At 40.6% G+C, this 22,310-nt stretch overlaps 3 protein-coding genes and 3 long non-coding RNA genes across 11 annotated transcripts; 2 read left to right on the forward strand and 4 right to left on the reverse strand.

Annotated features, from left to right (window-relative positions):
- Positions 1–314: 314 nt before the first annotated feature.
- LOC135341415 (dual adapter for phosphotyrosine and 3-phosphotyrosine and 3-phosphoinositide-like) lies at positions 315–19,889 on the reverse strand. Of its 2 annotated transcripts, none has more exons than XM_064537972.1 (9): positions 19,455–19,889; positions 17,663–17,783; positions 17,009–17,131; positions 16,549–16,682; positions 16,231–16,367; positions 15,982–16,029; positions 1,741–1,803; positions 1,357–1,530; positions 315–456 (listed from the first exon to the last, which is right to left on the reverse strand). In XM_064537972.1, the coding sequence occupies exons 1-9, from the start codon at positions 19,792–19,794 to the stop codon at positions 427–429; spliced, it is 1,170 nt and encodes a 389-aa protein (XP_064394042.1). In that variant the 5' UTR covers positions 19,795–19,889; the 3' UTR covers positions 315–426. The 2 variants fall into 2 exon arrangements, with proteins under 2 accessions (XP_064394042.1, XP_064394034.1); XM_064537964.1 differs by lacking the exons at positions 315–456; positions 1,357–1,530; positions 1,741–1,803 and adding exons at positions 14,323–14,548; positions 15,457–15,630; positions 15,838–15,900 and having other exon boundaries at positions 19,455–19,888.
- On the reverse strand, positions 3,888–5,172 carry LOC135341869 (uncharacterized). The gene is made up of 3 exons (XR_010396679.1): positions 5,014–5,172; positions 4,580–4,662; positions 3,888–3,944 (listed from the first exon to the last, which is right to left on the reverse strand). It is a non-coding gene; the product is annotated as an uncharacterized LOC135341869 (long non-coding RNA).
- LOC135341095 (uncharacterized) lies at positions 6,006–14,141 on the reverse strand. 5 transcript variants are annotated; one of them, XM_064537589.1, is made up of 6 exons: positions 13,420–14,132; positions 13,295–13,374; positions 13,053–13,245; positions 12,516–13,001; positions 10,883–12,467; positions 6,006–7,793 (listed from the first exon to the last, which is right to left on the reverse strand). In XM_064537589.1, the coding sequence occupies exons 1-5, from the start codon at positions 14,057–14,059 to the stop codon at positions 12,139–12,141; spliced, it is 1,728 nt and encodes a 575-aa protein (XP_064393659.1). In that variant the 5' UTR covers positions 14,060–14,132; the 3' UTR covers positions 6,006–7,793; positions 10,883–12,138. The 5 variants fall into 5 exon arrangements, with proteins under 5 accessions (XP_064393659.1, XP_064393650.1, XP_064393643.1 ...); XM_064537580.1 differs by having other exon boundaries at positions 12,516–13,245; positions 13,420–13,710; positions 13,759–14,131; XM_064537573.1 differs by having other exon boundaries at positions 12,516–13,245; positions 13,420–14,133.
- On the forward strand, positions 8,065–10,146 carry LOC135341471 (C4b-binding protein alpha chain-like). The gene is made up of 7 exons (XM_064538043.1): positions 8,065–8,158; positions 8,322–8,654; positions 8,711–8,908; positions 9,020–9,199; positions 9,254–9,600; positions 9,680–9,806; positions 9,867–10,146. Exons 1-5 carry the CDS (start codon positions 8,080–8,082, stop codon positions 9,475–9,477), a joined length of 1,014 nt encoding a protein of 337 aa, XP_064394113.1. The 5' UTR covers positions 8,065–8,079; the 3' UTR covers positions 9,478–9,600; positions 9,680–9,806; positions 9,867–10,146.
- A 142-nt stretch (positions 19,890–20,031) lies between the features above and the next one.
- On the forward strand, positions 20,032–20,678 carry LOC135341963 (uncharacterized). The gene is made up of 2 exons (XR_010396701.1): positions 20,032–20,376; positions 20,455–20,678. It is a non-coding gene; the product is annotated as an uncharacterized LOC135341963 (long non-coding RNA).
- A 34-nt stretch (positions 20,679–20,712) lies between these two features.
- On the reverse strand, positions 20,713–21,733 carry LOC135341881 (uncharacterized). Its single transcript, XR_010396681.1, has 3 exons — positions 21,579–21,733; positions 20,906–21,035; positions 20,713–20,849 (listed from the first exon to the last, which is right to left on the reverse strand). It is a non-coding gene; the product is annotated as an uncharacterized LOC135341881 (long non-coding RNA).
- Positions 21,734–22,310: the final 577 nt, after the last annotated feature.

Genomic DNA, 22,310 nt, shown 5'->3' on the forward strand with positions numbered 1-22,310 from the left:
ACATTTTGCGGTATAATTTTTTGCGAAATGTCGATCTGGATACATTAAACAAGAGGGTGGCCAATTATTTGCGAGTACTAATTTTTGCGATTTTACTCTCATTCGCAGAAATAGCAGAAATTAATACACGCGAAAATATGTCACCTTAAGGTATGCCAATTACCCAATTACCAGACTAGACTACTAATGTTCTCAGAACAGCTATATAGCCAGTTTCATAAGGCGTGTCACAGAAAACATTAATGGCCGGTATGACATTAAAAGGGAAATTAATACAGAGGGATTATAAACAAAAGTGCAAAAAATATTCAATGGTGAGTTAAAAACAAACTTATCTGTTACAAAGATAAGAAGTGTATAGAAAGCACACAACACACATGCATGCAGAACTAACTGTCACAATAATTATTATCGGCTGCTAAACATTTATTTGCACTCGGTTCCTCTGGGATGATCCTGCAGGGAGCAAACATAGATTGTACAAACGTTTCGAATTACTTCATGTACCCATATACGCTGTGATTACCTATTAATTTATATCCAATTCAGCGAATAAGACATTCCACCTTTTTATACCTCGGTGTGTGCATGCACAGCGAGGTATACAGTACCGTAGTGTGTTTGTGTGTGTCTGTCTGTGTGTCTCGCTCTGTGTAGAAAGCTACAGCTGCTCATGATGAATGAAGTGCAAGTAAGAGCTTCTAGTCAAAGGGTGTATTTGCAAATAATGCTTCGTTCTCGAGTTACGAGTTATATACCTAGAATGCCATTTCAGCTTTTTTAGAATATTGGTATAGCAGCCAGTCAATGGAGTGTTGCTACTTTAGTACATGTAGTTAAATTAGCTCTCACTAGAAAGCTATAGCTATGGTATTGATTGGCTGCAAGAGTGAGGAAAAAGCTGCAAAACTGTTACGCGAGAGAATTAATAGACTTTGGCATATCAAAAATCATGGTCGATTATTTCCCACTATTCTCCAGGGAATGCAAATGCTTTGGCGCCTCCACCAAGGCATCAGCACTCACAGTGGTTTCATTTAATTTGGCTTCTGAGGTGTGGCTACTATGTCAATGCATGATGTTCCGTCTGCTTCTTAGCTTTAATATTGGTAGTTTCAAATCCTTGGTAAAAGCACAAATTGCCAAACTTTCACATTGTGCGGTACCGATATAGATGCTAAAATTACACTGAATGCTGTAATCATGTACTCAGTACCACAAACATCAGGCTTTCACATTTACTGAAATATGCCAGTCTGCAATATATTTTACCTAAACGTAGGAACATTATACTTGTGGGCGAACAGATAATGGTCTTAATCGACAACAAGGTTATGCTCACTCATCACCACGTACCAATTTCCACTTGATGATCCTGATCCACTCCTCAGCTTCTTGTGCTGAGCTGGCAAACATGAAGTACGTTCTGTCTCTGGTCACCATTTTGAGGCAGTTCTGTTTTCCCAGCGCCTCGTCCGCCACTACGTCCAAAACGTCTTCAAGATTGACGGTTTTGATCGGCTTCTTTTCCTGAGTGAATGGTAATGTGAGTACCGTATCGCGGGTGTATTTCGAGGATATAAAATATTCACAGTTTTTGCTGATGAAGCATGTACCGCAAACATGTATAACCACAAATTAAATATCATATTCATGCGCATGCAAAAAGGCTGCTATTCCGCAAAAACTTGACTACAATGTACAGAAACTACTGCGATAAGAAGTAATAAATTAACTCACTTCTCTAGTTTTATAGTAGCTGAGCTCATTCTTGAAGAGAACAAACCATCTGACTTTCCAGCTCTGCAATAATAATTATGTGTGTGGGATGGTCATGTGAATTCATGATCACAAGTGTACAGGGTTTTGCAGAGTTCTTGCAACATGAACTTTTAATTAACCTGTCTGCACATGCGCAGAGATCCACCTTAGTTATATATCTCAAGATCTCATGCACCGCAGACTAGATAGCCAAGTGTGATGAAAATGAGCACGTCTTTTAAGTCCACACTTGCATTTAGCTCAGCTCATAGAAGGGCAATAAATCAAAGTGGGCAGCCCCAAACTCTATTTAAACATATAACAGTGGAGGGTGGTGTGTACACTGATAATTGGTGGGCAACACTAGAGTGATGTGATGCTGCCAGAGTACTTCCAGCGTGTGGAAGCATCTGTACCAAAAGTTAAAAAATTAGCTATAATTATAATTATAGTGATCTTGTGAATGAGCACGAGTTACATGGGCAGGAGTTAAAGTTATTTGCAGTCATCCAGCCTGGTGTATTAATGATTAAACCAATGGTGCCAGCTCTAGCTATAGTCCCAATATTAAACTGCTCTATAAAATTGCTGTTATGTTATTAACTATTTCATTTGGCTCACAGGCAGTACACAAAGATTTGGTGAAGGGGTTCAAATATTGTCTGCAGAAGAGGATATTCAGTATGGAGAGGAGAAGGTAGGTACAGTGTACATCTAGGTAGGTAATCCTGTCTATAGTGGTCACCCTTGTCTATAGTGGTCACCATTGGGAGACCAAGTGGCTGTAATAAAGAGGTGCCCTGTTTACAAGCACACACAACTACAGTAGACTCTCGCTAATCTGGCTCTCTGACATAAATACGGTCACATCGATATAACGTGAAGGTACACAGGGTTTTGCAGAATCTTTGGCGTAGAGCGCTCCTTATATGGATATCACATTAATTGTTAAGAATGTAGCAGAGTTCACTGTGGTTGGATTGACATAGTGGTCAAAACAATACATCCATGAGTTCGAACCAACAGGAACTTGGTAGAAGTTGAAGCTTTAATACCCTGGTTTTGTAGTAGGACATGCATGATTGCATGTAATATATCCTTTGTACACGCACTTTCTAAGTTGGCCGTATCCTTATAAAGACTTCAATCGAATGCTGGATCATGCAACAGTGTTTCAGCCTTGCCCAGGACCAGTGACAGTGACAATACCATCTCAAGATTGACTGCCCACTTTTGATTTTACTGGCAGCTAGCTAGCCTCAGCTACATACAAGTCCTGGACTTCGCTTTAGAATCCATCACATGGTCACGGGTGGCCAATCTGTGTGCGCATGCGGGTTAAAAGTTCACGTTGTAAGAACCATGCAAAACCCTGTACATGTATTCATTATGCCTCGGTGCGCATGCGCAAGCGAGGTATACGGTAGACTGAGTGTGTTTGTGTGTGTGTGTGTGTGTGTGCAGAGATTGAAGAGAAGGGGATATGAACTAGATCACGTGAGCTTATACACTGTTAAAAATGGGGTGTTAATTAACACCCTTTTAGGGTGCTCGTTGCACTGCTTAAGTTTAACACACTGGTGGTAATGTGCTCACATGACATGCATGTAAGTGTTTATATAGCACGCACTGTATAGGTAATGTGCTCACATGACATGCATACAAGTGTTTACATAGCATGCACTAGTGTATATCCACATTGTCATAGCAACAAGAATAACGTTAACATGATACAGCATAAACGAACAACAAATAACAGTGGACATAATGAACAGTCAATTTAAGATACAGCATAGTGATACACGATGGTGATACATGAATGATAAAAGATAGTGAACGTTTATAAGCAGTTTAAGATTATGTGGTGATTAAATAAGTGATATCGAATGCCTATAATTTGTCTAAGGAAGTGCACAAAATATGGTTGGCATTCTTTGTTGGTCAAAAATATTAAAAATAATATGCTGAATAAAGATTAATAATGGATAGAGCTGCCTGGGGTAAACAATATCAAAGGAATAGTATGCTCCAATGAGATCGAGCACACTTCCTTCTATACTGGCACTCTCTAATAATACCTTTTCTACTGCAATAAAATATTGGGTAGATTCGTCGTGTCTCAGCCTCATTATCTGAGGAAAGGAGGGTAGTTTCTCAGCCCCCTCGTCTAAATTGACAGACCCCTGCATGTGGCAGTAAAAATTCATAAAATTAGTTCGAGTCTGCATATTAAATTTATTGCACGCAAGATAGTATTTTTGCAGAATAACTGGTTCAATGTTGTGTAAACGAACTGACAAACCAACACATGTACAACAACAATTAAGTGCAGTGGACCAGAGTCACATATACTCATGAATGTCATTAAAACTACTTTATATGAATTCATTGTTTGTAAACAATTATACAAACCCACTTTATACTGTAACATTGGTGAAACAGTACAAGGTATAATTATATATATATACATGCAGGGTATCAAGAGTAGATAAGAGTAAGAATGTTGAACTGCTAGTAACAGCATTTGCCTGCTCCTGCGTCATCACTTGATAGTAATCAGTACTATGTTAGTAACACCTCCCAGAAACCGCATGCACATGCTGTGATTGGTTCTACAAACCACAGACCATGCACAGTTTACTTAACAGCACTCATTAATTGAATAGTAACGACAGTGATGACGCATGTTAAGGCAAATGTGGTTCCACGATTACTACAGCAGTTCAACACTCTTACTCATATCTATATACTCTTGACGGTATAATTATATACACACGGTACAAAGTATATAATTGTAATACTGTCGTATCCAACTTACAGGGAACTCATGAAGGATCTTCTCTTTGCTCCTGGTAGCCAATATTGCCGAGAGCAGGCGGATTGTTTGAACGCCTTGGGAATCTGCAAAAAATAATGAAACACATGGTGAGGAAAGGCACATGCTCACTATAGTTCATCAATAAATCATAAGCAAGCTATAGTGTATTATTTTGTTGGTAAAAATTAATGTTGTTTTAATTTTGTAGGTCTGAGGAACATCAAACAATCAACTGTTGGAGAACATTAACAAGTCAACCCTTTAGTATATCAGAGTATTATTCTACCATGACATTATTCATTTTACGTATAGTAGTTTTTGTAATTAAAATGATTATTGTCTCGCATGTGAGACTGCCCCTTGAAATACAAAGTTGGTATTATAGCTTGTCTTTTAGGTACATTGAATGTATCCCATAACTTATTTAGTTATACCTTGTGATTGTTCTTGCTTAGCAAACTCCGAGCACAGTTTCTGAACAGAAGGCTTCGTTTCTTTTCCCCCATAGACCAACACTTAATGGACACCAATTAGCCAGAAAGTTTGTTAATTGCTTTGTCCACACCCAGAACTAAACAAAGTTCCCTTCGAATCTGGGACATTTATAATTAATCAAGGCATATGGCACAGTAAAATTTAATGACTAGCTTACCACGCTCGATGATTTTAGTGAAGGGAAAACTTGGATAACTTCAGCTACGGTTGGAGTGTCCTTTAGGATCCAGGAGCGCCTTCCGCCAAAAGTCACCTTCATCAATTTTTTAGCTTGGCTACGAGATGGCACTTCTTTGTGGTGTTCATCTGCAAGTTCCACTAATTGATGAGTATACCTCTCATCAATGATGTCATGCTGGTTGTTATCAGCTACTCTTAAAAAAAAAGAGTAAGTGAGGCATCTTGCACGGTGCAATTTGAAGGACTAACTGCAAATGTTTATGAACAGTACAGCTTATATCCATAGCATGAAGCCATTCTATGTAGCACTTAATAACCAAGCAATGTCCTGTTTTGACTTCACAGCAGGGAAAGAGAAAAATTGACATAGAGTAATTCAAGCTAAACTCCAAAAAAATTGAGTAAAGACAACCGGACTTACAGCTTGTCAGTGGTATAAACTTACTTCTCTAGAGTTCCTTCCAGTCCCTGATTGCTAGTGGATAGAAGAGCTAGAAACAATTAAAATACAACACAGAACAATCAACCACAACATATTCGCGAGCGCGAAATCAATTATAACGCGGAGTGTTTCAACCTTTTACACAGGTCGCTTCCAATCCCCTTCCTTTTTAATCTATGATTATAGGAAAGTGCATGTTTAAAGTGTTCCACAAGGTCTTACAAGTGTAATAGCACCCTTTAAACACGTAGCAGTTATCATGCCTCGGTGCGCATGTGCAAGCGAGGTATACGGTAGTGTTTGTGTGTGTGTGTGTGTGTGTGTGTGTGTGTGTGTGTGTGTGTGTGTGTGTGTGTGTGTGTGTGTAGACCGCTACAGCTGCTCAAGGATGAATCAAGTGCTAGTAAGAGTTTCTATAGGCTTCTAGTCATGTTTACTTGGATTTTAATTCGTGGATTTGAAAAATAATGCTTCGTTCTCGAGTTATGCCTTTTCAGAAGAGTCCGTAGCAAAACTTGTTCACCGAGTGTTACTACTCTACTTAGTAGTTAGCTCTGCACTAGAACGCTAGCTATTGGTAGCTGCAAGAGTGAGCAGAGAGCTGCAAGGCTCTGCTGACTTGCAGCCATTAATTTTAGACTTGAACTTTTGGCATCGATCGTTTTTAACAACAATCATGGTTGATCATTACCCACTATTCGGTTGATTGCATCATAGATACACGAAAGAAAGAGATAGGCAACACCCAGCACTTCCGTTGGATGAGGCGAGTTGCTAAAAAGGGGCGTGTAATGAGCAAAAAGGGGTGTGTGCACTCAAAATGTCAGTAATAGTTTATAGTATTATAGCAAACTGTGCTCTTGAGGAGACACCAGATAGACTTAGACATAGGCTATTAATCTTTTAGAGCTACTATATGCAAAGTGATGAGAAAGTGAGCTCCAAAGGGGGTGTCAGTACACTCTACAAACCATAACAGGTCTGTTCCCAAGTCCTTCAAATGCCATCTCTTCGATCACACAATACAGATAAAGATACTTGTGTTCCACTTTCTAATACCTAAACTGTGTCTTAGAGCACTTCAAACTACATTACCATGTACAGTAAGAGCAGGAGAGGTACGCAAACTTTCTGGACTTCGGACAAACGTTTCATGGTGCTGCTACTACTTCACTGCATTGAGAGCTGGAAAATATGCTTTGTTCCATGCAGTTATAAACACACTTTAATTCTGTGAAACGTACATGTTATAAAATTATTTCATATTGGAGATATAGGTACATAAACTGACAAATCGGTGTTTTTTCACACAAATCAAGCTGAATAAAAGAAAGCTCGGCACTAACATAGCAACTGTAGCTATCAGTAGTGCTGGGTGTATGTGTGCATGATGCCTGATTGCTTTGAATTTCTCTTTTAGGCCCCCTACGAGAAAAATAAGCAGATATAGGGATCATTGTGTACTTTCTTGAGCGCAACTTGCCTCCAACCAGAGGGTGTGACGTCACACACTGCATTTACCTAGCATCACGTGGGGTGTTGCCTATCCCTTTCTTTCGTGTATCTATGATTGCATGCAGCAAAATTCATCAAAGCTAGCTATTAGTAGTTTTATGTTATGTAGCTTTGGCACCTCCACCAGGGCATCAGCACCCGCAGTGCTTTCATTACAACTGCACTCCTAGTGTTGTGATAGCACAATTGTTTGGTGAGTGTTGGCATAGCCCTCAAGGTGCTATTGTAACTAGATCTACCCATTTTAACACTTACTCTTTGTTAGTGATGATTTGATCCAGGGTAATCAGCCATTACAGCAAACTTTCAGCAAATGGTATAGCAATAGTCAAGGAGATAGGGGTATAGGGGGTGTAGGGATGGGGGGTCACGGTCAGACGGTGGAGTAAGGGGAGTCTCATAACTGAACAGGGACGACGGGAGCTCAAACATGTCCGGGTGAGATCTATAGTTGGTTACAATGTGGGTATGTAGATTTCTTGTCGGAAGTGCTTGTACGATGAGTGCAGTCGCTCTAGTAGTGAGGTGGCAAGATCACACGATGATGGGACCTCTCCCCAACACGAGTATAGCTGGACCAACCTGTTGAGGGAGAGAGAGGAATAGATCGTTCTGATAATGACTGAATAAAGCTATATAGAGCAAAGACATTAAACAGGCAAATTAAGTCATCAGCACTGTACTAGATGTATGTACATACGTATACACAGTGACACGTACTCAGCTTCTAGAGCAAACTCAGAGGAGCAAACTATTTGGTGACGGAAGGCTCCAGCGAATTAACAAGGAGCGGAAGTGGGTGTGGGAGAGTGATTGTGTGGGCGTACTACTCTTATAAAAATGTGAGGGCGTGTATTTGTTCTACTGCATGGACAGAATGGCTACTGTAACTCAATTTTTCTGCTGTTTGCTGGGAAGTATTTCTCTTGTGCATGGGCAGACTTTGGGTGAGCTGATGATATACAGTATATATATATGCAGTGCAGTTGCTTACAGTAGATCTAGCTTGCTCAATATTATTGCATTGTCAATGCAATAATATCACTGATGCCATTGACTCACAATAGCTGACTGTAAACATCATGAACTAGCTAAATTTATTATGTGCAGTGCGACTGGCAGCATGCGCAGCCAATGAGTTCTCCACTATTATTGACCATACTGGAGATATTGTCTCGTTCACTGTTATTGGACCAGGATATGGCCGCTGTCCCTGGATCTGCTTCACCACAGACACTAATGTAGAGTGGCAGTTTCCTAATGGGACTACAGTGACTGAGATTGAAAACAAATTTGATATTGAAACCGATTTATCTAGTGGAAGAACTCTTAGGAATCGTTATGCTCTGTTCCGTGGCCATGACTATTTTCCCCCTGACGGAGAGTACTGCTGTGTGAGGATGAATGGCAGTGTGGAGGCCGAGCGGAAATGTGTCACCTTCAGTGAGTGCTAAATTTATTGTCTAGCATGCCCAAAACTAACCACCCCCTCTATACAGCTCCCTGCCCCACACTGAGTCCTCTCATGGATACAAATGGAACGATTTCATACGACCCAATCACCAATGAGGCCACCTACAGCTGTGTCACTGGTTACACACCAACTAGTGAAACAGCTCTACAACTAACTTGTGAGAGTAATGGCACTAGTGCTGGTACCTGGTTTCCAACACCACCATTAAATGTTACTTGTACAAGTAAGTTTTAAAATATGTGAACGGTAACCAATATGACTAACTATAGGCCTTACATATATATATTAATTTACTTAATAGGTGAACATTGACTTGTGTTCAATACATGTACAGTTGTCGACTGTGGAGAACTGGGTGACCCAACCAATGGAGCAGTGAACACATCCTCCGGAACTACTTACCTCCAAACAGCTACTTACAGCTGTGATGCTGGATACAGGCTTATTGGAGATGTGACCAGAACATGTCAATTAGCTAATGGAATGTGGAGCTCTAGTGAACCTGCATGTGAATGTGAGTGACCTACACGGCTTCAATACTATAATCAATGTGCTCCCCTGCATGCAGTCATTGTCTTGTCCATTGGAGGCACCGTCTACACTAACAGCACAACTCTTTCTTTGTCCCTCATTGGAGAGGGCTTCTCTGCCCTTACCTGTCACACTGAACTCATCACCTGTTGCAGGGGCAAGACAATCCCACTGGAGGAGCTCTTGGAGGGTGGAGAGGACCAGACGGGAACAGCATACTCGAAGCAAGTAATACTTGTCCATCAGACGGATTTTACATGACCAGAGGTGTCAGAACTATCAGCCTGAATCATCATGGCAGTGAAACGCTGGCAGGAGGTGTCTACTGCTGTACTATTCCCCGAGCTAGTGATGCCATTCAAACATTATGTGTGCTGGTGCAAGGTGCGATAATGGGTGTGTGCATGTGTAAATATCAATTGTGTTTACTTTAATTAAACATGAATTATCCAATTTTTTTCAGTTCCTGCACCATTAACTATCGATGGACCTACAGTAGCACTGGGAGTGTTGCTAGCAATTGCCGTGGTAGCCATTGTTGTATTGATCACTCTAGTCATTATTGGGAAAAAACAACTTTCACAAGCAAGGTGATTTTGTGGAATGATGTAGTATCATTAGAAAACCTGCATAATTATATACACATGCAGAAGTCAACTGAAGCAGATCTTCCAAAACAAACAACAGCTAGCTTATGATTCACCCGATCAGGTGGCTTCTTATGAAAACATAAGGAAGCTGGATGTGGGTGGCCCCCCCACAGCTATTAAGCTGAGTGAGTGTCCAGCATATGGACCCACTGGGTCAGGGAGTGGGCAGAGGGGAGATGAAGATCATATCTATGACAATTAATTATATGAACTCTTTATTCACAAATGTGCCGATGCTCTTGTATTTTGGTATTATATGTAGCACTATACTTTTATTATCACACTGATTGATCACACTATATGCATGCAATCAGTGAATGTAGCAACTCAGTAGCAGATAATCTGCGTGTATGTACAATTACCAAGGGCGTACAAAAGGAGAGAGGGCATACAACTGCATGACTATATCAACCCGGCCTACGTGCGAGCAAAACTAAAGCCACAGACCGGGGATATACTATGTATACTGTACACTACTCCACCGTTTTGTTCGCAAGCTGTTGCATGCATGCCCTCTACTAAATGGAGTAATTCAAATAAATTATTGGTCATTCTTCACCAATGTTTGTTTCAGATTGTTTAACAGTTATTGTAAAAGTGCAAAGTTGTTGTTAGCGAAAGTGAAGCAAATTACAAAGGGAATGACTTTTATGTGACGTGTTTGCATCAAACTTCTCCTGGTCGCAAAGCTCTATCGACCGTTGAGAGATTTGGCAGCTGCTTACTGGTAAGCCTCTGCATGTAGAGGCTTACACTATTAAGTTTACTACAATGTATAATAATTACACAGGTTAATAATTACCCTGTGTGTATACGTGTGTGTGTGGACACAAAAATATGTGTTTGCCACTGTACGATGAAACTTAACGCCCGGGGTAGAGCAGTATGTAGAGCAGTATGTACTTAGACCGGAAACGACTCCCTTTAAGTTTAGGGAAATTAATCTAGTATGTACTTTGATTGAACAGATGTTTTACATGTATCTAGCTAAACACACAATCTAGCTAAACACACACCATAATTTATGATGGGAAACTCCAGATGTGCAGACTAACTTTTCGATCTGTGGTATCCTAACTTAGTGAGATAGCCTTCTTTTGAAGCTATCTGTTGGTGGTTTGGGTGGAAGATGGAATGGGCGTTAATTTGACAAAATTACAAATTATGATATACTTGAACTACGTGCACAATTTGGCTCTACGTGTGTGTTGTTCCTGAAATGTGTGACTCATACTACTAACTTTCAGTGTAAATTATTTCAGTATCTGTGCCTTCTAAGTTAGAGTAGAATGCCACAAATTTGTGAGCATAATAGTGGAACATTTCTAAGAAATTGTGCTGACAATAAGCTACAAATAAAAAAATGTTTAGATGAAAACGGGGGTGATCGTAAAAAAATGTATGCAACATCAATTATCTCTCGAAGTAAAGAAAATTATTTGTTTATGCGTGACATGTACATTTGCTTGAGTTCCATCGCTAACCCTAAAGTAGAGATAATTGAGTACGAAACAGCGTAATTATGTAAAATATGTTATGCATAATTATGTTAGATAAGCTATAATTATTATCCACTAATGTTGTACCAGATCTCCAGACCTTAAACACAAAGGTTGGTGTTTTCATCAATAAGAGATTGCTCACTATAATAACAATCTGTTGCTGTTACCACATAGCATGCAGAGCTGTACGTAGAAATCCCAAAAGTTTTTCCATTGGGTCATGTCCCCTTCAAATTAAGGGGGCGTATATTAAACTTCGACAGTCTTATGCAATGTCCTCACATGGGTGGAGTTCCTGTACTGCTTCCATGAGTGGGGTAAGAGTAGGGGCTATGGGTTTCCTAACCAGCTTCTGTATATTATAGGCAGGCTGCCGGATCATTTACCCTGACTGAGTTTTGGCTAGCTAGTTAGCCACACATCACACAGAAATCAAGCTCACGTGCAGCTAATCGGATTTGAAGAAAATACTACAATAAAGGCTTGCATTCTTACTGATTCAGCAGCAAAACTATATTATGGCTGAATATCTAAATGTCTGTGTAGATGCACGCGTGCTTAGTAAAGATCGTCATAATAATCGTGTATGAAATGCTATACAAAAGCAACTTGGAGAAGTCACCCGAATATTGTGAAAAAATAATGATATGCATGAAATTCTCAAAAAAGTCACAGATGTACATGTATAAAGCTGATATTGTGCATAATTATTACATCTATTGAGTAATTTGCGAACTGACATATACGACAGACTCACTGTTTGAACTTAACTAACTGAACTGCTGTACATGTCCATAAGCGAGATTCCCCTGGGTGTGGGGGTCTGGTTTAATGTCCTCCGCTTCTTCGTATATTGGCCCCTTCATTTCAGTTGATTTCTTACCACTGCCACCAACATGTTCATATGCTAAATTGCCAGCTGTTTTTGGATCACTAGGTAAACTGTCAGGATCTTCGTACACTGCACACTGGCTTTCCTGAGAAGTCAATTTCTTACGGCGATAACCAAAAAAACAGCCAACACCCAACCCAACAGTAAACAGAGCTCCAAGGACGACAACAACAATAATTATGATTACGGTAACCAGCCAAACGAATACTGAAATAGTTAAAATGGCACTAATTATAATAGATTAATTTCACTCACTTGAACAGGCTGGGACAGAATAAGTTCCAATCGTTGGATCGTACGACGCAACAACAATATGTGACGATCCACCGTTGAATCCCTCGGCAGAGTTCACACACTGGTAAGTTGGAGGGTTGCTGCTAACTAATCTGGCACTAGCAAGCAGAGCGGGAGGGACAGGAGGTGTGGTGGTGAACATTCGACCATTTTCAAAGCCAACGACGATGCCAGCATTCACCACTTCAGAGCGATAGCAATAAATGACACTAGCACGAAGGCTACTGTAAACAATTGTGAAGGATGTCGAGGCAATAGACATAGACTGTTCATTAGTGGAAAAGCTATTATCTTGTGGACACTGGCAGTTGACCTGGTCAGTACATTCTTGGTAGTAAACAATGATGCTAACAGATGGCCCAACACAACCGGCGTTACTCAAAGAGAATGTTAGAGTAACGCTCATCATTGTAACTGAATTAGAACTTAATACACTCGTCAGTGCAACTGCAGGCAACAACAAAATTAATAACTTTTCATAAGCCACATTTATCATACCATCCAAATCTGTCAATAGTGGAGCACTCTCTCCTAAGATGTTTACAGCTCTCACACTAAACGAGTAGGTTCCAGCACTTATAAAGATGGAGCCAGGAATGGTGATGCTTGTTTCAGCTCCAGAGGTGGACATTATAGCTCCATTGTTGATCATCACATGATAAATTTGAACAGGGGGATACCCAGACGGAGCCTATTACAAAAACACACACTTACAGTTTCAGTGAAGCTCATACACTCACCGTCCAACTAAGAACTGCATTAGTACTTTCAAACAAACATGTTTGTTGCAAGTTCCCCAAAGAGAGTTGGGATGGAGGACCTGAGAAAGATATGACGTTGTAATAATTGTATTGGTTTTACTTACCAGACAAAACAACAGATGCCACTGCAGCAGTATCACTGGTAAACCCACAGTCTTGAGAGACACTCCTCAAGTCAAAGGCGCAGGTCTGACTACTGGCCGTCCAACCAGAACAGATCACACTTGTAGTGTCAGCACTGACAGTCGTGTTCTCACAGCGCCCACAGTCCTCTCCAGTCACTGTGAATAAATATCCTCCCACATTGCTGGTCTCAGAGGGCGGGGCCCAACTAACAGTGAGGGATGAGGTGGAAGTAATGTCCACCACGGCACTTTGAGGGGGATGGGGTGGGACTGGAAAATAGCGTACAGTTAGTACTTGAAAAAGTGAAAAATACTCACCTCCGGTTTTTACAGTATCACTTCCAAAGTCCACTACTGAACTCAGAGTACAATTAATAGTCATTCCATTCAACTCCGCTGTTGCCGTCAAAGTCAGTCGTGAGGTGTACTCATTTCCATTGACCCCAACACTCATGGCAGACAGGTCACCGCAAGAGCCACTCACTCCATTAGGTTCAAATGAAGAATGAAGAAAGCTTATCTTTGACGAGGAACAGGTAAATGCACTCCCTTGCCACACTGTAGAGGCAACAGGGGGGTCTAATGGATCAGTGACAGTGCACTCATAACTGACAGTCATGCCCTCTGGTATACAACCCAGTCCAGTTTCTCTCTCTGCTGGCAGTATGAGGCCTGGAGTAGCCTGAACTGTGAGAACATGCACACAATGAAATACATCAACTGAAATGGATCTTACAGTACCAGTCAAGCATCATATGGAAGTGAGTGGGTGGTTACAATAATTAGGTTGAACTTTCTTAACTTTTAGTGAAAAGAAGAATATGCCAATTACCCAATTACCAGACTACTAATGTTCTCAGAACAGCTAGCCAGTTTCATAAGGCGTGTCACAGAAAACATTAATGGCCGGTATGACATTAAAAGGGAAATTAATACAGAGGGATTATAAACAGAAGTGCAAAAAATATTCAATGGTGAGTTAAAAACAAACTTATCTGTTACAAAGATAATAGAAAGCACACAACACACATGCATGCAGAACTGACTGTCACAATAATTATTATCGGCTGCTAAACATTTATTTGCACTCGGTTCCTCTGGGATGATCCTGCAGGGAGCAAACATAGATTGTACAAACATTTCGAATTACTTCATGTACCCATATACGCTGTGATTACCTATTAATTTATATCCAATTCAGCGAATAAGACATTCCACCTTTTTATACCTCGGTGTGTGCATGCGCAGCGAGGTATACAGTACCGTAGTGTGTTTGTGTGTGTCTGTCTGTCTGTGTGTCTCGCCCTGTGTAGAAAGCTACAGCTGCTCATGATGAATGAAGTGCAAGTAAGAGTTTCTAGTCAAAGGGTGTATTTGCAAATAATGCTTCGTTCTTGAGTTACGAGTTATATATACCTAGAATGCCATTTCAGCCTTTTTAGAATAGTGGTATAGCAACCAGTCAATGGAGTGTTGCTACTTTAGTACATGTAGTTAAATTAGCTCTCACTAGAACACTATAGCTATGGTATTGATTGGCTGCAAGAGTGAGGAAAAAGCTGCAAAACTGTTACGCGAGGGAATTAATAGACTTTGGCATATCAAAAATCATGGTCGATTATTTCCCACTATTCTACAGGGAATGCAAATGCTTTGGCGCCTCCACCGAGGCATCAGCACTCACGGTGGTTTCATTTAATTTGGCTTCTGAGGTGTGGCTACTATGTCAATGCATGATGTTCTGTCTGCTTCTTAGCTTTAATATTGGTAGTTTTAAATCCTTGGTAAAATCACAAATTGCCAAACTTTCACATTGTACGGTACCGATATAGATGCTACAATTACACTGAATGCTGTAATCATGCATACAGTACCACAAACATCAGGCTTTCACATTTACTGAAATATGCCAGTCTGCAATAATATATTTTACCTGAATGTAGGAACATTATACTTGTGGCGAACAGATAATGGTCTTAATCGACAACAAGGTTATGCTCACTCATCACCACGTACCAATTTCCACTTGATGATCCTAATCCACTCCTCAGCTTCTTGTGCTGAGCTGGCAAACATGAAGTACGTTCTGTCTCTGGTCACCATTTTGAGGCAGTTCTGTTTCCCCAGCGCCTCGTCCGCCACTACGTCCAAAACATCTTCAAGATTGACGGTTTTGATCGGCTTCTTTTCCTGAGTGAATGATAATGTGAGTACCGTATCGCGGGTGTATTTCGAGGATATAAAATATTCACAGTTTTTGCTGATTTAGCATATACCGCAAACATGTATACCCACAAATTAAAGATATGATTCATGCGCATGCAAAAAGGCTGCTATTCCGCAAAAACGTGACTACAATGTACAGAAACAGTGATAAGAAGTAATAAATTAACTCACTTCTCTAGTTTTGTAGTAGCTGAGCTCATTCTTGAAGAGAACAAACCATCTGACTTTCCAGCTCTGCAATATTAATTTTATGTAGGATGGTCATGTGAATTCACAAGTGTATTCATTAAGATTGCGTGTAGAGTGCAGACTGACCTTTCTATGGTATCCTAATTTCGTGAGATAGCCTTCTTTTGAAGCAATCTGTTAATTGGAGGTTTGGGTGAAAGAAAGAATAATATTGACAAACCATAAATTATATATACGTACATACAACATCAAAATGATCCCTCCTAGCTAATCATAAAACTAAACGCACAGTATGTCTGTTGCAGGTAAACAAGAGAAAATGAATTATGACCTCATGTCAAGCTTAGCGCCTGTTACAGATTCCAACCTACTCACAGCAAATATCGGAGAGCACTCTTTGGTCTTGCTGCTGTCCTCTTTGGCCCCCCACTCAGCATGTACTCGTATGAGGTCATACGTCTCTGGCTCCTCAACACAGCGAGGGTACGGGAACTTGAGCAGCGTCAGCACTCCTGAAAGGGGAAAATATGATGTGGAAGGAAATGCACAAGATATAAATTACATGTACATGCAAGCAATAAAAGTCGAAATTTTCCAGAGTATGACAGCCCACCTCTTTAAGTGCAACCACTTGCTCAAGGATAATCCCTATACATGTAGTTTTATTGTAATTTGCTACGACCACCCACCCACCTGACTGGCCTCCGATGACTGGCTTGCTTGCAAAGTGCTCCCTCAGCTGCTGCACCCCAGCAAACCTTCCGAACCCGAAACAGAACTCATTTCCATCCCACCTCACAGGGAAGTGCTTCACCGTGTGCTTGGCCCTATGGGAGGGTAAGGGTGCATGGAGGGAGGTTGTGTGTATAGTGGATTCATGTAGTAGCTACTGCACTTACGTTATATGTAAGTCAGAGTGTTTTGAAATCTTACAGGGAGACTTTTACATTGGGCCAAAATCACGAATCAAGCAAATTAATATGCTACATAATACAAGTATGGCTGCATAATAGCCTAAAAGGGGGTGGTTAATATCTTTTTCAGTATTACGCTAGCTGTAGCACATACAGGCACTATAATCACCAGATACGCTTAGATCAAGATCAAGGACATTCTATGATAGTGCCGTATTTAAGGCATTAGCCTCCCTCACCTGACAGAGAGAGTGTACTCCCCTGGGTTGGAGGTGCTGTCCCTCAGAAGATAGCTGCCGTCCTCACCGGTGGATATAAGAATACTCTCAGCAACATGGCGGCTGATGTTGAAGTGATACCAACTGCGGGCATGTGTGTGTGGGGGTGGATGGGGTTAGGTTACGTTTAACATGTAATTTAATCAGCAAATGTAGAAATAGCGCAAGTCATCGTGTCATGCTTGAATAGAACAGTATATAATAGCTACATGTAAGTACATTAAGAATAATTATAATTTAGACATGCATGTATTATAATTATGATGTTACAGAATAATAATACAAGATGTTGTATCAGCTTGCATGTGTTTTTTGTACATAATTATAAATTATTGCATGCACACTAAAAATAAACGTACTCAATTTCACCATTGAGCAATTGTTTTAACAGCTGTTCTAAGCAGTTGAAATGCCAACTTAGTAACCATGGATTCTCATAATGAGTTTGAAACGACTACAGTTACAAGCCAGCTGAGCATTTTAACTATACAATTCCACGCACACATGTACATTTATAATTATTGACCACAAGACGAAGAAACCTGGAACAAAATTATCAATTTCAGTCAGTACTACAAACCATGCTACAGGTCCCCTCTGTGCCCGCCCACTCACTCGATGTCCTCCATGTTGAGCGGCTGTTTGGACAGGTCCAAAGGAGAAGCTCCAAAGCCACTGTCCATTGTGCTCATGCGTTCGTTCAAGCCTGTATGATGACTAGGCAACATCGCCGCAACTGTAGAGGTGTGAACGGAAATTAAAAATCAAATTACGTTACGCATTGCCATGGCAAAGTTAAGATGTCCCAAGAGAGGATACCGTATAGGTAATTTTCGTGATTTTCGTGGTTGGAGGTCTGACCACGAATACTTTACCCACGAATGAAGCGACCTTGCCTACCTTTACCTGCAGTGCAAGCAGCTACCACGAAAATATTACCCACGAAATGTCTCAATAACAAATATTTTGTCCCCCGAAAATTACTCGCTATACGGTACTTGCCATTAACTGTATACGTTGAATGATAGGAGCTAAATTGACTATAATTATATGTATTATTTATAGTACAAGAGTGTTTCCACAGATACAACAATTGATTTCTATGCAGAATATATGGCTGTGCTAATGTACTATTAGGAGGGCTAGTACAAGATACCGTCGGCAACTGTTTGTTCACCGGGTGAGAAAATAAACAAACAGTGCAGTGTGCAGTAAGTGGGTTAAGCGGGTGAACAAACTTCACCACTTCAGATGTCAGCTATAAATACCATACAATCACAATATCCCCAGCCATAGTAGCCCCGTGCATACACCCACCCACCCACATCAGTAACACAATACGTCTTAAATGGTAATTATTGCACCAATAATAACACTATTTGGCAGCGCTAACTAATGCAAAGTACTGTAGGCAAACATAGACATAGACACAAACGGCCTTAGGATCAGAGACCATACACAAATTGGCCTTAGGCTCAGGGACCTAATTGGAACTTCCACAATTTGAATGACCATCTAACAACCAATCAGACATACAATCACAGCGGACAGTTCAATTTCCTATTTCATACACATAATTATTGTACATACAACACATAAAATTCCCTTCATAAAACCTAGTCGGCAAATACTTGACATAGTTAGGGAAGAAACTTGATAAAATTAATGATACTGCTGTCTGTGCTAATTTGTGAATTTGGAAAATATAAAATGAAGCCAAACTTATAACTGAAAGGAAGAAATCTAAGTGGAAGTCCTTGGTGTACGTACATCATGGGGTATGTACAGAGAGCTTAGTTAAGCAGAAATGTATATTAAAATTGAAACCATGCCATCATTGATTCAATGTGTGTACTTGAAGTGGTGTGAGAGAGACAAATACATGTACATGTACATAGCGAGGTTACCTGCATGCATGAGTGTGCAAATTAAGGCATTCTAAGGAACAATCAAGGTTTCCAAAATAGGAACCGGTTTATTCTCTTTATGCTTATTGATTGATGCTGGAACAACGTTTGAAACACATGGTCTAAAACGGTCTTCAATGATGCAAAATGTGATTGAAGACAAGTTTATGGATGCAACTCCCCAGGCTAGATGGCATATTAAACAGTTGGCTATATTAAACTGCTGCTATTATTGGGAGCACCTTTGTAAGCCTATGTGCTTTCCCCTGTGGATAAACTTATTCAATTCAATATTTGGCCTTGACTGCCCCACACAAAGTGAACCGACTAAGCTGGGACACAACCTCATCTATACGTACATGTATGTCATATCAGCCTTATTAAAGTACATAACTATTAATTTACATACCACTAGCACTACAAGCAAGTCGAAATTAAGCAAAATATTACACAAACAAATGGTAACGCAACAACCACTTAACGAGCCCACAACAACTCACTTTTGGTAGATCTTAGCTCCACTAGACCGATAGCTTCTCCGGCTGAGTCACTGCTAGAGTCACTAGAGACACTCATGGCTCTGTGCTCACTCCCAAACGCATTAGCCATGTTTGGAGTGGAACCAGCTCTTGTTGAATATAAGCTAGATCTTTGAACGTGTAGACCTTTAGACGGCTTGCTTCGTACAGCACTAGTACTAGGAGATCTCCAAGACTGGGGACACTCAAAGTCAGGAGTATCGAACGTCAAGTGGCCTTGGTAGCTTGCCAAACGGTCACGATCATTCACATGCCTAGGTTCACTGACCTTCTGTATGATATTAGTTGGCATTCTTGACATATTTTCGGTTGAGGGCGTACTGTAGCTGTATGGGTGCTGAAAGTAAACAACATTCACTACAGTACAGTCTAGAGCTAGCTTTGGCGGCTATGAAGTTAGCACAACATCATGTGACGTTGTGTAGGAGGGGGCGTAGCTTGTTTTAATTAATGTCAGGAATTAGCCGCCCTCTTCAGGAAGTGAGCCACACGAATTTGTTAGGTATGGATCACCAGTCTACCTAGTCTCATGGATCAGCCCAGAGGAGGAACGCCAGGGTCAATAGGGTCACGTTTAATGAAGGATTAAACATTCTTGTTCTGGGTTCTTGACCTTTGCTGCATATAGCAGCTTAGCGCTTCTGTTCTTTATTTGCCTGCTTGGAAAGCTTACTATACCCATAGATAGTGTAGTAAGAGGGATTGGAAACGGACCGCGATTGTCGGCCAGTCCAGGCTGCGCAGGAAGTTAATTCACTGCACCGGAAGCTAATAATAGTTTCTTCACATCACCTTGGGATGGCAGCACAGATTACAGAGCAGACAGACAGCACATGAGACCTTGATAAGAGCTAGAGCTAAAGAGCAGTGATGAGCATCGAAGGTATAAGTCCAAAATACCAGTCTACATTTGTATAGCTAGCTTGCTTGTCCATTTTAATATTTGTCCCTTTTAATACAGAGAAACACTCTACTGAGATCGAGAGAAGCCACTAAGCCTCTGTTTGTGAAGACGAAGGATTCAAGATATTTAGCAGTGCCAGCATCATGTAACTGCACTGACTTTGAGCAACAAAGTTGTAGCTATGAATGGATGATTTACAAGGGAAATACAATTTAATAGCTATCACTTTAGCGTATTGTGTATTCACACTCTTATACTCTTAGTGTATATAGTTCATTCGATTCATAATTATAATTATGGTTGTTTGATCACATGTAAAAAAAATAATTATGTGCATCAAATAGAAATGTAGTTAAACACTTCGAGAGGGTTCTAGCCGATTTGCTCACTCAGAAAGGCACTTGCATCAGGGAGGATGAACAGGTCTCCTACCATGTCAATGAATGATTTGACTGCAAAGGGGCGAGGGGAGTTTTAGGTTTACAATACACATTGTATATATACGTACCTGACTGTGAACTTCAGTCCTCCTTGTGGCATCACTACAGCATCTTGTTGCAGCCAGTGCACTTAGCTCCTTACGGCTAGAAACCGATTTTTCCCAGTGTCCCAGTCGTCCAGGTATTCATTCTCCAACCCTATAGTATATATCACCCATGGGCAAGTAAACAAGACGGTAGTAACATAATAACGTATGACCAGTATATACATGTACATACGTCAATTTGTAATTATACATGTAGACTAAACATCACAGCTACTGCCAAAATAAGGCTTTGTTCAGTCAAATGAAGGTGTCTATTGCACAATATACAGCACTCACTATAATATAAAGGCATTTAGAAATACTCACGACAAATTATATGCCAAAGAGAGGTACGGAAAAGTGGACATAAATTTAGGTCAATTTGTCATTTTATCACCATGTTGTGAACTTTTCTTAGTACTTAGCAGGGCCAACTCAACACCATTTCATTCCTTACCTAATTCTCTATCAACAACATCATCAATCTTTAATATTGCTTGTATAACAAAAAAGATATAGGTACAGAAAGTCATTCCAGTTTGAAAATGCCGCCAATTTCTGATATAGGACTGGTAAATAAGGTCCCAATAAATAATAAGTATCTACATGGTAAGAGAGGCTCTAATAAATACTGCTACTAGTTTTAGTGCTTTACCTTTGTCCTAGAACAGGAGAAAACCTTGTCTTTGTATCTCTGGACGGGCGTGATTTAGCGCTTATAGCTGCGTTACGCGCAGCCTGGATTGTCCACAAGGCCCCCAAGTTCATTACATTGCATTGATAAGCCCACGTGATCCCGTTTCCAATCCCTCTTACTACACTATCTATGGCCACAGAAGGCTGATTTCTATATCTTGTGGTTTTGAAGAATGCAATAAAAGGTCAAAGGTTGCAATTAAATCCTGGATCTCCTCTCTCAAGCTGATTCCTCTGGGGCGCGATAGCTCAACCGATTTCTGTTGTGATTATAAAGAGGATCAAGCTATTGATGGTGTATAAACTCAGGGGCGCGAGGGTAAACTCAGTTTTACATGTAAAACATAGGGCCACGTGGTGTTTTAATTAGTGACCTTTTGACACTGGCATTCCTCCTCTGGAATCAGCCACCCTTCCTTTGGCAGTCTACCCTTGCCTCGAACCAGGCCGCTTTAGAAGAGGCCTGGGTTCGAGGCAACAGTCTACCCAAGATAGTCAGTATGGAGCGCCAAAGTGGACAAAAATATCGACGATTGATAGGCCAAGATCGTGAGTACATAAATCGATCCAAAAGTGGGCGCGGTCATACATTTTTGATGATCGAAAAATATTGACGATGGATAGGCCAAGATCGTTAGTACATAATCGATCCAAAAGTGGGCGCGGTCATACATTTTTGATGATCGAAAAA

This window comes from Halichondria panicea, chromosome 1, assembly GCF_963675165.1.
Source record: "Halichondria panicea chromosome 1, odHalPani1.1, whole genome shotgun sequence".
NCBI classification, from domain to species: domain Eukaryota; kingdom Metazoa; phylum Porifera; class Demospongiae; order Suberitida; family Halichondriidae; genus Halichondria; species Halichondria panicea.